Source organism: Macaca nemestrina, chromosome 1, assembly GCF_043159975.1.
Source record: "Macaca nemestrina isolate mMacNem1 chromosome 1, mMacNem.hap1, whole genome shotgun sequence".
In the NCBI taxonomy this organism is placed as follows: Eukaryota; Metazoa; Chordata; class Mammalia; order Primates; family Cercopithecidae; genus Macaca; species Macaca nemestrina.
The window spans coordinates 119356591-119371551 of NC_092125.1; the positions used below are offsets into that span (position 1 = coordinate 119356591).

At 39.9% G+C, this 14961-nt stretch overlaps 1 protein-coding gene across 8 annotated transcripts in view; it reads left to right on the forward strand.

The window, feature by feature from the left end:
• Window positions 1-14961, forward strand: part of LOC105479318 (putative homeodomain transcription factor 1) — a 73067-nt gene that overhangs the window by 19004 nt on the left and 39102 nt on the right. For 6 of the 8 annotated variants that reach the window (XR_011619829.1, XR_011619856.1, XM_071091093.1 and 3 more), the window contains 3 exons: window positions 961-1030; window positions 1503-1661; window positions 13842-13998. Coding sequence is in view for 6 of the 8 variants with exons in the window: in XM_071091093.1 (XP_070947194.1) it covers window positions 961-1030; window positions 1503-1661; window positions 13842-13998 (386 nt within the window). In the remaining 2 variants the exon portion in view is untranslated. Of the gene's footprint in view, window positions 1-960; window positions 1031-1502; window positions 1662-13497; window positions 13630-13841; window positions 13999-14961 lie in introns of those variants that run through there. The other 2 variants (XM_071091284.1, XM_071091241.1) reach the window with 2 other exon arrangements.

Consider the following 14961-nt stretch of genomic DNA (forward strand, 5'->3'; position numbering starts at 1 on the left):
ACTAGAGGTGTGGAAGTGTAAGAGGGAGGGAACGACAGATAGCCAATGCTTGGTTAACAAATACAAAAGTACAGCTAGATAGGAATAAGGTTTAGTGTTCTGTAGCACTGTGAGGTGGCTATAATTAATCACAATTTATTATATGTTTTCAGATACCTAGCAGGGTGGATTTTGAATGAACCCAACACAAAGAAATGATAAATGTTCAAGGTGATATAGTTTGATCATTATACATTGTATACATGTATTGAAATATCACATTCTACCCCATAAATGTGCACAATTATAACGTGTCAATTAAAAATAGTAGAGCAAAAAAAAGATGAAAGTTATTTGTTTTTGAGGAGTGAAATTCAGAGGAGAGGAGCGATGGCTCAGGGGGCTATTATTTTTCATGTATTGATCTGTTGGCACTGTTCGAATATTTTAAAAAGTGATAAAGTATATGGATGCATTAGTGGAGAGGATTAAAAACTAAAACAAAATGTGTATTAATGGCAAGTTCCTTTAAGGAGCTTTAGGATTAAAGTGTCCTTAGTAAAAGGGAATCGGATATACAGAAAAAAAAATTTAAGTTTATTTTCTGTATTTAAAAGGGCTTTTCTGACTGGGCACAGAGGCTCACACCTATAATCCCAGCACTTCTGGGAGGCCGAGGTGAGTGGATCACCTGAGGTCAGGAGTTTGAGACTAGCCTGGCCAACATGGTGAAACCCCATCTCTACTAAAAATACGAAAAATTAGCCGGGCTTAATGGTGGGCACCTGTAATTCCAGCTACTTAGGGGGCTGAGTCAGGAGAATCACTTGAACCCGGGAGGCAGAGGTTGCAGTGAGCCGAGATCACACCATTTTTTTCCAGCCTGGGCAACAAGAGCGAAACTACGTCTCAAAAAAAGAAAAAGTAAATAAAAGGGCTTTTATTTATTTCTGGTTTTGTTTGTGTTTTGTTTTATCCTAGGGTTTGAAAAACAAACCAAAAAAGATGGGCCACATAAAGCCAGACTTGATTGACGTTGACTTAATCAGAGGTTAGTTCTAAAATTGTTTTTTATGTACATTATTATATTATTTCTGGTGGTGCCTAATTTTTAATATCTTCTCTATATGATAGTGTACTTTAATTTCCAAATGTAACACTTTACTCTCATCACTCAGGCTTTAGCACTTTTTCTACCTCTGCCTTAGTACTGTGTGGCTCTATAAATTACATGCATACATGTAAAAGAGGGATGAACATAGAGACTTGCTGTTGTGTAATTAGATAAATAGGTTGTTTAACATTCATGTAAGCCTGACTTATTTTGAGCTTCTGTCCTAGTGATTGAGGCAAGAAGTTATTACATTTAACAGACATCTAAGAGGGTTTTTTCTTTTTTTTTTTTTAACTGAGCAGGTTTTGTGCTGATGTTTGCACTCACCTGTTTTTAATGTAGTGCTACAGGTGGGCATCAATACAGTGTATATAAATGTTTGATATTTTGTTTTATTGTATGTTTAAAGGGTCAACATTTGCCAAAGCAAAACCTGAAATTCCATGGACATCTCTGACTCGGAAGGGGCTTGTTCGAGTTGTATTTTTTCCATTGTTCAGCAATTGGTGGATTCAGGTTACCTCTTTAAGAATCTTTGTTTGGCTGTTACTACTTTATTTCATGCAAGGTAATTGGCAGAGTTGGAATAAGCAATGACAGTTTCTTTTTGCTGCTTTTGCTATTAAATAATTATCTACTGTTTTTACATTTACCCTTTCACTTGACGGTTTAAAGTATGCAGAAGTGAAGAGACATAGGCCATTCGGGGTTCATCTTAAAATTACCTGCTACATTAGAGCAAACATACTTGTGTAACTCTTTCTCTTCACTTGAGTTTCTTTCTACCTGTCTCACTGGCCAGGCCTTTTCTGTCTTTTCTTGTGTCTGACCTCTGAGCCTTTGAAATTGGGTATGTGTGTTTTTTGTTTTTGAGACAGGGTCTCTCTCTGTCACCCAGGCTGGAGTGCAGTGGCATGATCATAGCTCACTGCAGCCTTGACCTCCCAGACTCAAGCAATCCTTCCACCTCAGCCTCCCAAATAGCTGGCACTACAGGTGTATGCCCCTGTGCCTGGCTAATTTTTGTATTTTTTTGTAGAGACCAGGTGTTGTCATGCTGCCCAGGCTGGTCTTGAACTCTTGGGCTCAAAAGTGTTGGGATTACAGGTATGAGCCACCATGTTCAGCCTGAATATTGGATTACCTAAAGTTTGCACCCTAGGTTCTGTTCTTTAAGTAGTCTCATTAAGGCCTGTTGCTTTAAATATAATTGATATACAGATGATTCCCAAGTCTGTATCTTCAGGCCAGATCTCTCTGCTGAACTTCAGACTTACAAATCTAATTGGCTGCTTGACATTTCCATATGGAGATTTAATTATATAAATCTGGTATCAAGATACCATATGGTATCTTGAACTTAATTATATAAAAAATGGAACTCTTGACTTGTGTGTGTGTGCGCTGCACACATGTGCATGTGTGTGTAAACTTGTTCCTGTTTCTGTCTCCAATTCATTAAATGATACCATCAGTCACCCAGTATGCAGGTGAAAAATGAAAGCTTCCTACTCTACCCTACCATCAACTCTCATGTGTAATCTGTCACCAAGTCTGTGAGTTCTTCCCCCAAATTTGTCACTCTATTTATCTCAGTCTCTGCTGCCATGATAATTGTCCACAGCACCAGCATTTCTTTGCTTAGACCACTGGAATAACATCTACTCTGAGCCTTCTTTCTACCAATCATTCTTTCCACAGCAATTAGCGAAATCTTTTAAAAACAGAAGCCATATAATGTCATTTTCCTGCTTAAAACCCTGTAGTGACTTCTGTCGACCTTAGAATAAAAATCCAAAGTTCTTACCATGGCCTATACTGCCCTGCAGGACCTGGTCCCTGTTCTCCTCTCAGACATCATCTTCTCTATTTCTTACCACTCTGCTTGTGCTGGCTCTAGGCATAATGTCCTTTTTTTTGTTCTTCACACACAGCTGTTTTGTTTTGTTTGAAGCATTTGGAGTTTGGCTGTTTTCTCCCAGGCTGGAGTGCAATGGTGCGACCTCGGCTCACTGCAACCTCTGCCTCCTAGGCTTAAGTGATTCTCGTGCCTCAGCATCCCGAGTAGCTGGGATTATAGGTGTGCGCCACCATGTCCAGCTAATTTTTTGTATTTTTAGTAGAGATGGGATGTCACCATGTTGGCCAGGCTGTTCTCAAACTCCTGACCTCAGGTGATCCGTCCACCTCAGCCTCCCAAAGTGTTGGGATTACAGGTGTGAGTCACTGCACCTGGCTGTTTGAAGCATTCTTAAGGCTTTTAAAATGGCTGGCTTTTTTCTCACCTTTAAATCTCAGCTGGGATGTAAATTCCATAAAGAGACCATTCCTATCTATATTTCTAAGTAGTCCTAATACCCTCTAGTCACTATCATAAGAATCAATTTTAATTTCTGGGTTACACATCACTACTTGATGTTTTCTAACTGTGTGCAGGGACCCAGTGTATTCTCTTTACGAATGTATCCCCATTGTCTACCAAGGAAGTAGGCAGTATGTACTATGGTTACACCAGTGCAAAAAGGCATGAATTAGAACAAAGAGTGGGAGAAAGTTGGGTTAAGGTGAAAGAATTATGTTTTTTTTTTCTTTTATCTGTGTCAGTTTAAAAAATTTTTAAGTTATAGAGTGAAAAATATATGTATATATTTACAAATTTATAGGTTTAATATTTTTTAAGTTGTGAAAGTGTCATTTATTAGAATATCTGTAATGGAAGTATTCCACATCTGTGCTGCCCAGTGTAGTAGCTACTTAGCCATATGTGGCTATTGAGTATTCAAAATGTAGTTAGTGTCAATAAGAGACCAAATTTTAAATTTTATTTTATTTAAAATAAGTCTTCATAACCATCATTTTAATGGCTGCATAATCATTCATCATGTGGACATACCGTCATTTAAAACTATCATTTTAATGTCTGTACAGTCTATCATATGTAGTCATATGTATCATATGGATTTATAAACATCTTTATATGGCTGCCCTTTTTTTTTTTCTTTTTGAGACAGTCTCACTGTTGCCCAGGCTGGAGTATAGTGGTGCGGTCTTGGCTCACTGCAACCTCTGCCTCCTAGGTTCAAGTGATTCTCTTGCCTCAGCCTCCCAAGTAACTGGAACTACAGACACACACCACCATGCCTGGCTAATTTCTGTATTTTTAGTAGAGAGAGGGTTTCACTATGTTGGCTAGGCTGGTCTTGAACTCCTGACTTCAGGTGATCCTCCTGCTTCAGCCTCCCAGAGTTCTGGGATTACAGGTATGAGCCACCACACCTGGCCTATATAGCTTTTTAATAGTCCATTATGTAAGAGTACTGTAATTTCTGTAACCTTTCTGTCTGAGTCTGTTCAGGCTGCTATAAGAAAAATATCATAGACTGGGTGGCTTATCAACAACACAACTTTATTTCTGACAGTTTTGGAGGCTAGGAAGTCCAGGATCAAGGTGCCAGAAGATGTGGTATCTGGTGAGGACCTGATTTCTGATTCATTGGTGTCAGTCTTCTTGCTGTGTCCTTATGTGGTGAAAGGGGCAAGGGAGCTCTTAGGAGTCATTTTATAAGGCCACTTCCATGAGGGCACTCATCCCCAAACTTACCAACTGGTTATATGTGACTGGGGACCTCCCTAATATGCTTTCTCACTTTTTACAATGTGCATAGGCTGATAACTTTTCAAATCTTTAAGTTAATGCTTCCTTTTTGCTTAACAATTCTGTCTTTTAAGTCATTTCTCTCTTCTCACATTTTACTGTAAGCACATAGGAAGAGCCAAGCTGCACCTTTATCACTTTGCTTAGAAATAGCTCCAGTTAAATATGCAATTTCATCACTTGCAAGTTTCACTTTCCACAGAATCCTAGACCATAAATACAGTTCAGCAAGTTCTCTACCACTCTGTAACAGAGTGTTTTTCCTTCAGTTTCTAATAACATATTATTTCTCATTTCTATCTGAGACCTCATCGGAATGGACTTTACCTCATATTTTACCAATACTCTGTTCATGGTTACTTAGGTATTCTCTAAGAAGACTGAGGCTTTTTCTGTAGCTCCCCTCTTTTCTTTCTTTGTTTTTGTTTGTTTTATTTTGTTTTTCAAGACAGAGTCTTGCTCTGTTGCCCAAGCTGGAGTGCAGTGGCACGATCTTGGCTCACTGCAACCTCCGCCTCTCGGGTTTAAGTGATTCTCCTGTCTCAGCCTCCCGAGTAGCTGGGATTACAGGCGCCTGCCACCATGCCTGACTAATTTTTGTATTTTCAGTAGAGATGGGGTTTCACCATGTTGACCTGGTCTCAAAGTCCTGACCTTAGGTGATCCACCCGCCACGGCTTCCCAGCTTGTTGGGATTACAGGCGTGAACCACTGCACCTGGCCACCTCTTTTCTTTCTGATTCCTTACCAGAATCTCTTTTGAAAAGGTTTAAGGCAATCCAGGCTTTTTCTACTGTGTACCTCAGTATTCTTCTAGTCTGTACCCATTACCTCTACCCATTCTAAAGCTGCTTCCACATTTTTAGGTATTTGTTATAGTAGGACTCCCATTCTCAGTACCAATTTCTATCTTATGCCACTTGGGCTGATAAAACAAAAATATCATGGCCTAGGTGCTTTATAAATAACAAAAATTTATTTTTTACAGTTCTGGAGGCTGAGAAGTTCAGATCAGAGCACTAGCAGATTCAGTGTCTGGTGAGGGTCTGCTTCTCTCTGGGTCCTCATGTTGCTGAAGGGGCACAGGAGCTCTCTGGAGTCTCTTTAATAAGGTTACTAATCTCATTCATGAGAGCTCTGCCCTCATGACCTAATCAGCTACCAAAGGCCCCATCTCCTAATATGGTCACATTAAGGATTAGAATTTCAATATGAATTTTGTTGGGGACATACTTTATAGTATCTTCCCATATTGTGGGCATTTAGGTTGTTTCTATGTTTTTTCTATTAATAATGCCATCAGGAACAAAGTTTTCCTTATTTTATATTATTTCTTTAGAATTTGTTCTTTGAAATAGAATTAACAGATCAAAGAATGCGGACATTTAAGGGTTTTTGTACATACAGTGAAATTGCTGGTGGCACAGTTCTTTTGGAAAGCAATAGATGAGGATACTTGTTTTACCATGGTCTTACCAGCATTATTATAATTTTAAAATTGTTATCTAGGTGGGGGGCGGTGGCTCAAACCTGTAATTCCAGCACTTTGGGAAGCTGAGGTGGGAAGACTTGAGGCCAGGAGTTTGAGACCAGCTTGGGAAACATAGCAAGATCCCATCTCTACAAAAAAAAAAAAAAGAAAAAAAAAAGTTTAAAAAAATTAGTGGGGCATGGTGATGCATGCCTGTAGTTCCAGCTACTTATGAGGCTGAGGTGGGAGGATCACTTGAGCCCAAGAGTTTGAGGTTACAGTGAGTTATGATTCATCACTGCACTCTAGCCTGGCTGACAGTGTAAGACCCTGATTGCATCTCTGCCCACACCTGCAACAAAAAATTGTTACCTAATTTGACATGCAAAAAATATTTTGCTTGTTGAATATGCATTTCCTTGGTCACTTGTAAGGGTGAAATTTAAGTATTTTTTCCACACATTTATTATTAAATTATTTATTCCTTCCTGGTTGATAGATACTGCATCATATATAGAGAAAATTTCCATATATGCCATGGTCTGTTTCCAGACTACATATTCTGTACCGTCAGTTTTGGTTATTCTATGCCATATGTTAAATGGCACATAAATAATTTTGGTTATTCTCATATCTGTGCCATATACTAAATTTTCGTATTTGCCATAGTGTGTTTCTGGACTACATACTCTGTACCATTAATTTCTAGTTATTCTCATATCTATGCCACACTGCTTTCATTAACTACAGCTATTTAATATGGATTAACATTGAGCAGGAATTTTTTTTTTTCTTTTGGGATGGAGTCTCACTCTATTGCCCAGGCTGGAGTGCAGTGGTGTGATCTCAGCTCACTGCAACCTCTGCCTGGGTTCAAGCAATTTTCCTGCCTCAGCCTCCCAAGTAGCTGGAATTGCAGGCATGTGCCACTACGCCCGACAAATTTTTGTATTTTTAGTAGAGATGGGGTTTCCCCATGTTGACCATGGTGGTCTCGAACTCCTGACCTCATGATCCACCTGTGTTGGCCTCCCAAAGTGCTGGGATTACAGGCCTGAGCCACTGCGCCTGGCCAGGTATTTCTTTATTATTCTGCTTTCCCACATTTTCTCTCATGCTTTCTTGTTTATCCTTTCCAAAATAGTTTAGCATTATTTTATCATGATTAAAACCAAAAAACCCCACAATATAGGAATTTGGATTGGAATTCTCTGATTATCCCCTTTCCCCAGCACACATACACAAATATAGATGTATGCATATATTTTTGGAAGATGGACAGAAAATATGACTTCTTTACAATATTCTCTTCGCTATACAGAAATATGATATTGCTCTCCTTTTAATCGGGACTTCCTTTTTTTTTTTTTTTTTTTAATTGAGATGGAGTCTCGCTTGTTGCCCAGGCTGGAGTGCAGTGGCATTATCTTGACTCACTGCAACCTCTGCCTCCTGGGTGCAAGCGATTCTCATGCCTCAGCCTCCTGAGGAGCTGGGACTACAGGTGTGTGCCACCATGCCTGGCTAATTTTTTTGTATTTTTAGTAGAGATGGGGTTTTGCTGCATTGGCCAGGCTGGTCTTGAACTCCTGATCTCAGGTAATCCTCCCACCTCGGCCTCCCAAAGTGCTGAGATTACAGGCGTGAGCCACAGCACCTGGCCTTAATCAGGACTTCTATTTATCCCTCAGTAAAGCTTTGCAGGATTTTTTTCTTTCTTTCTTTCTTTTTTTAAATATAGACAGGGTCTCACTCTTACTCCCAGGCTGGAGTGCAATGGCCTAATGGTATTTCACTACAGCCTTGAGCCCAGGCAATCCTCCTGCCTCAGCCTGTTGAGTAGCTGGGACAGTAGGGGTGTGCCACCACGCTCAGCTGGTGTTTTTTATTTTTTATTTTTAGAGATGGGCTCTCGCTATATTGCCCAGGCTGGTCTTTGAACTCCTGGTGTCAAGTGATCTTCCTGTCTCAGCCTCCCAAGTGTTGGAGTTACAGGTGTGAGCCACCACACCCAGCCCTGGATTTTTTTCTTATAAGGCCCCCTTAGATCTTATTAAATTCAGTTTTTTTTTTATTGTGGTAAAATGTACACAGCATGAAATACACCATCTTAACCATTTCTCAGTGTGGAGTTCAGTGGCGTTGAGTATATTGATATTGGAATACGACCATCAACACCGTTTATTTCCAGAAATTTTTTCATCTTCCCAAACTGAAACTCCATACCCATTAAACTCCCCATTTCCCCTACCCATAGTCCCTGGCAACCATCATTCTACCTTGTCTCTATGATTTTGACTACTCTGGGAACATCATATAAGCGGAATCATATAATATTTGTCCTTTTGCAACTGGCTTATTTCACTTAGCATAATATCCTCGAGGTTGCCCATGTAGAATGTTTCAGAATTCTTCCTTTTAAAGGCTGAATTGTATTCCATTGTATGTATATACCATGTTTAGCTTATACATTCATCTTTTGAGAGATACTTAGAGATTTCCACCTGAAATTTAAATAGTTTGTCTTTGTTGCTGCTGCTGAAAATACATGACTTTTTAAGTCTATTTTTACAAATTTTAAGTGGTTTTTGCTGTCACATTTGAAAGCTGTTGGTTTATAATTAAAATTGTTATAACCAGCTGCTTTATTAAACTCTTTGTCATCAATTCTAATAGTTTTTCAGTGCTTGTATTAGATTTTATAATGATATAACCATATGGTTGGCAAATAATGAAAATTTGGTTTTCTCCTTTCATATACATTTCATTTACTTTCACCGAATCAGTCAACATTTCAGAGTCATGTTAAGTGATAACAGTGAGTGGTCATGTTGTTTTGTTCCTGATTCAGAATATCTTCACTAACATATAATGTGTATTTATTTTACTTATATATTCTTTAGCATGATAAGGAAATATTTTTATTCTTAATAGTTTAGAAAATATGGGCATTTGAGATGAATTACAAATCAAGAACAAATATGTGTGTGTGTGTGTGTGTGTGTGTGTGTGTGTGTGTGTGTGTTTTTGAGATGGAGTCTCGCTCTGTTGCCCAGGCTGGAGTGCAGTGGCCGGATCTCAGCTCACTGCAAGCTCCGTCTCCCGGGTTTATGCCATTCTCCTGCCTCAGCCTCCCGAGTAGCTGGGACTACAGGTGCCCGCCACCTTGCCCGGCTAGTTTTTTGTATTTTTTAGTAGAGATGGGGTTTCACCGTGTTAGCCAGGATGGTCTCGATCTCCTGACCACGTGATCTGCCCGTCTCGGCCTCCGAAAGTGCTGGGATTACAGGCTTGAGCCACCACGCCCGGCTGTGTGTGTGTTTTTTAATACAATGCTTTTTTTTTTTTTTTTTACTGTTACCTGGAGTTGGGCCAGACTTCACAGGTTTAGGGCACAGTCCTCTACAAGACTGCTCTCACTTCAGATACCAGCCTCAAGTTTAGGGGTCGCCAGGGTCACTCTCACTTCTGACCAGGTAGCTATAGTTTTAGGTCCCCCAGGCATTCCCTCAGATTTGATGATTGGATGGAATGACTCTCAGAACTCCAGAAAGTACTAAACTTACAATTATAGTTTCATTATAGCAACAGAACATAAATGAGAAGAGAGGTATAGGAGTGTTTGGGATAGTTCCAAACAGGATGCTTCTGTTGTCCTCAGGTAGCAATATGCAGAATATTGCCACCCTGCTAGGGAAGAAGCTCCCCTTAGCTTTGGTATGTAGAGTTTTTATTGAGACTTTATTATTTAGGCTTGATTGATGGGATCATTGACATGTGGTTGAACATAGTCTCCATCCCCCTTTACTCCTCAGAGGTCTCCTATGGCTCAAAGACCCAAGCCTTTAATCACATAGTTGGTCTTTTTGGGGTGACCAGCAGCCATCCTTAGGTACCTTGTTAGCATAAACTATCAGGCTTGGCACAAGGGGCCCACAATGAATAGCAAAGGTACTTCTGTCACTTAGGAAATTCAAGGGTTTAGAGGTTACCTCTGAGGAACTGGGATCAAATGCCAACCAAATTCTTTTTTTTTTTAACTTCTTAATTTTTGTGGGTATATAGTAGGTATATATATTTATAAGGTACATGAGATTCTTTGATACAAGCATGCAATGCATAATAATCACATCATGGCAAGTAGGGTGTTCATCTTCTCAAGCATTTATCCTTTGTGTTACAAACAATCCAGTTATACTCTTATAGTTCATTTTAAATGTACAATTCAATTATTGACTATAGGTCAGCCTGTTGTGCTGTCAAATACTAGGTATTTTTCATTCTGTCCCGTGAACCATCCCCACATCCCCTACTCCACCCCCACTACCTTTCTCAGCCTCAGAGCCTTCTACTCTCTGTCTCCTTGAGTTCAGTCTTTTTCATTTTTAGCTCCCACAAATAAGTGAGAACATGTGAAGTTTGTCTTTCTGTGCTTGGTTTTTATGGTTTTTATCACTTAACATAATGTCCTTTAGTCCCATCCATGTTGTTGCCAGTGACAGAATCTTATTCTTTTTTATGGCTGAATAGTACTCCGTTGTGTATATGTACCACATTTTCTTTATCCATTCATCTGCTGATGGACACTTAGGTTGCTTCCAAATCTTGGCTATTGTGAACAGTGCTGCAACAAATGTGGGAGTGACTCTTTGATATACTGATTTCCTTCCTTTCTTTTGTTCTTTTTTGTTTGTTTGTTTTGAGACAGAGTCTCATTCTGTCACCCAGGGACTGGAGTGCAATGGCATAATCTCAGTTCACTGCAACCCTCTGCCTCCTGGGTTCAAGTGATTCTCCTGCCTCAGCGTCCCGAGTAGCTGGGATTACAGGTGCCCGCCACCATGCCCAGCAAATTTTTGTATTTTTAGTAGAGACAGAGTTTCACCGTGTTGCCCAGGCTGGTCTTGAACTCCTCACCTCAAGTGATCCGCCCACTTTGGCCTCTCAAAGTGCTGGGATCACAGGCATGAGCCACAGTGCCCAACCACCACTTTCCTTTCTTTCGGGCATATACCCAGCAGTGGGACTGCTGGATCATATGGTAGTTCTATTTTTCTTTATTTGAGGAACCTCCAAGCTGTTCTTCATAGTGGTTGTACTACTTTACATTCCCACCAACAGTGTACGGGGGTTCCCTTTTCTCCATATCCTCTCCAGCGTTTGCTATCGCCTGTCTTTTGGATAAAAGCCATTTTAACTGAGGTGAGATGATATTTCATTGTGGTTTTGATTTGCATTTCTGTGATCAATGATGTGAGTACCTTCTCATTTACCTGTTTGGCATTCGTATGTCTTCTTTTGAGAAATGTCTATTCAGATCTTTTGCCCATTTTAAAATCAGATTATTAGATTATTTCCTATAGACTTGTTTGAGCTCCTTATATATTCTGATTATTAATCCCTTGTCAGATGGATAATTTGCAAAGACTTTCTCTCATTCTGTGAGTTGTCTCTTCTCTTGGTTGATTGTTTCCTTTGCTGTGTAGAAGCTTCCCCTGCCCCACCTCCCCACTCCCACCCCCACCCCATCCCTGAGATGGAGTCTTGCTCTGTCGCCCAGGCTGGAGTGCAGTGTCGTGATCTTGGTTTAACTTGATGTGACCCATTTGTCCATTTTTGCTTCACCAACCAAAAAAATTTTTTTTTGTTTTTGAGACCAGGTCTCACTGTGTTGCCCAGTCTGGAGTGCAGTGGTACGATCTTGGCTCGCTACAGCCTCAACTTCCTGGGCTCAAGTGATCCTCCCACCTCAGCCTCCTGAGTAGACTGGGAGTGGGACAACAGGTGCGCATGCCACCATGTTCAGCTAATTTTTTTGGAGTTTTGTAGAGATGGGGTTTTGCCATGTTGCCCAGGCTGGTCTTGAACTTCTGGGCTCAAGTGATCTACCCACCAGGCCTCAAAAAGTGCTGGGAAGGCCAGGCGCGGTGGCTCATGCCTGTAATCCCAGCACTTTGGGAGGCCAAGGTGGGTGGATCACGAGGTCAGGAGATCGAGACCATGGTGAAACCCCGTCTCTACTAAAAATACAAAAAATTAGCCGGGCACGGTGGTGGGCACCTGTAGTCCCAGCTACTCTGGAGGCTAAGTCAGGAGAATGGCGTGAACCCGGGAGGCGGAGCTTGCAGTGATCTGAGATCCGGCCACTGCACTCCAACCTGGGCAACAGAGCGAGACAACTTCTCAAAAAAAAAAAAAAAAAAAGGTGCTGGGATTACAGGTGTGAGCCACCATGCCCAGCTGCCAACCAAATTCTTACTGCATAACTGTCAAAATTGAGGTGATTTGTGTAGATGTGATCAAAATTACATTGTATGAAATTATTACATTAATTCAGTTGAGTCAACAAATACTTAAGCCTATTGTGTCTGTGCCAAATACTCTTCTAGATGCTGAGATAAATTTTCTACTTTTAAATGTTAAATTCACTTTGATAGTATTTCAATAATTTATCCAACAAATATTGAGTGTCTATTCTGTGCTCCAGGTACTGGTTTTAGATAGAGCAGTGAACAAACCAGAAAAAACTCCTTGTCTTCACGGTGCAGTGGTAAATTTATATTCACATTCTCAAGTCAACAAGGTCTATAGTTATTGTCTGGGTACTTTCATTATTGTGTTTGAGTATTGGGATTTTATTAGGGCATGAAATAGGTAACTTTCTTTTTCTCCACACAGGAATAGTTTGTATAGCACAATAATTACTATTTATGTGAAAATCTGAAATATGTTAAAATATGGAGATACTTTTTGATATTTTTCCATTTCATTTGCTTCTTTTCTTTTTTTTTTTTTTTTTTTTTTTTGAGACGGAGTCTCGCTCTGTTGCCCAGGCTGGAGTGCAGTGGCCGGATCTCAGCTCACTGCAAGCTCCGCCTCCTGGGTTTCCGCCATTCTCCTGCCTCAGCCTCCCGAGTAGCTGGGACTACAGGCGCCCGCCACCTCGCCCGGCTAGTTTTTTGTATTTTTTTCTAGTAGAGACGGGGTTTCACCGTGTTAGCCAGGATGGTCTCGATCTCCTGACCTCGGGATCCGCCCGTCTCGGCCTCCCAAAGTGCTGGGATTACAGGCTGGAGCCACCGCGCCCAGCCCATTTGCTTCTTTGAACCTTTTATATATATGCTTTGATTTGCATTTCATACACACACACACACACACACACACACACACACGTATATGTATTTCTTCTTCATTATATATGAAATGAAAAGGCAACATAGTTAAGAGTGAGGACTCTGGAGCCTGACTACCTAGATTCAATTTCCATCTTTGCTTTTTGCTTTCTGTGTAGCCTTGGAAAATACTCTTCCTTAGAGCAACACATTTCAACATGCGTGTTATATACAGCATCTAGTTGTTTTTGCGGTGGAAACCCTTTTGAAATATCTAAATTATGATGCTGCCAGAAAGGTAAATCCTTTTAACACAGTATTCTTCACTTGCCGAGGGATCTAGGGCTTCAGGTTTTCACTCTGCTAATGTGCAGCTGGATGGGTGTTGTAGGAAATTATTTATTTGTGTACTTTTTTAAATGATGGATTTTTATAGAAATTGTATAGTTTTTAGAATTAATTTTAAAGATGAGATCTAATGTTTTACATCTTAAAACCTCTTCTTTTCAGTTATAGCAATTGTCTTATATTTGATGATGCCTATTGTGAACATAAGTGAAGTACTTGGACCCTTGTGCCTTATGCTACTCATGGGAACTGTCCACTGTCAAATTGTGTCTACTCAGATAACAAGACCATCAGGAAACAATGGAAATCGAAGAAGAAGGTAAGATGAGAAATTACACTGTAGTTGTATATTTTCTGGGAGAGGTGTTATAGAGATTGATAAAGTCTTTGATTAATTTAAAATCTCCCTCTTTTGTGTATTTTTTCATTATTTTTTGGCTTAGGAAATGGATGCATTACTTTGCACTTTTCTCCTTGATGCTGAGAAACCTTGTTATAAACTTTCAGTTCCAGTTTGGGATTTTTGTCATTCAGTACAGTTGTTTAAAAGGAAATTTTATATACTATATCATTCTTTATTAAAATTTATCTTATATATTGTCTTTAAAGAAAACATTCTCTTTGAAATTCAGTCTTAATCAAAATTTGGTGAAAATTCACTGTAAACAAGGATCTTGGTACATTTGGTTAGTGCTACCAAAATTTTACCTTTTTTCAAAAGTGTGTAATAAGAATTGACTTCTAAGTGGTCTAAACTTTTTTTTTTTCTTTTTGAGACAGAGTTTCGCTCTTGTTGCCCGGGCTGGAGTGCAATGGTGCAATCTTGGCTCACTGCAACCTACACCTCCCGAGTTGAAGCGATTCTCCTGCCTCAGCCTCCCAAGTAGCTGGGATTACAAGCGTATGCCACCACGCCTGGCTAATTTTTTTTTTTAATTTAGTAGAGACGGAGTTTCACCATATTGGTCAGGCTGGTTTGGAATTCCTGACCTCAGGTGGTCCACCCACCTCGGCCTCCCAAAGTGCTGGGATTACAGGCGTGAGCCACTGTGCCCAGCTGTCTAAACTTTTAATAAGGATTGATTTGGCTTTTCTTTACATATTGAATTCATGTTATATTTTAATCGATTATATGGTATATGTGAGTTTTGGAACTGTTTAAATGTTCTTAGGTATATGCAGTGTTACCTTCTAAAAGTTATGTTATCCTCCCTCAAAATATCTGTAGATATTTGCCTGCGTAAGCAATTACTAAATAAGAATTTTCCATTAGGTGCAATGA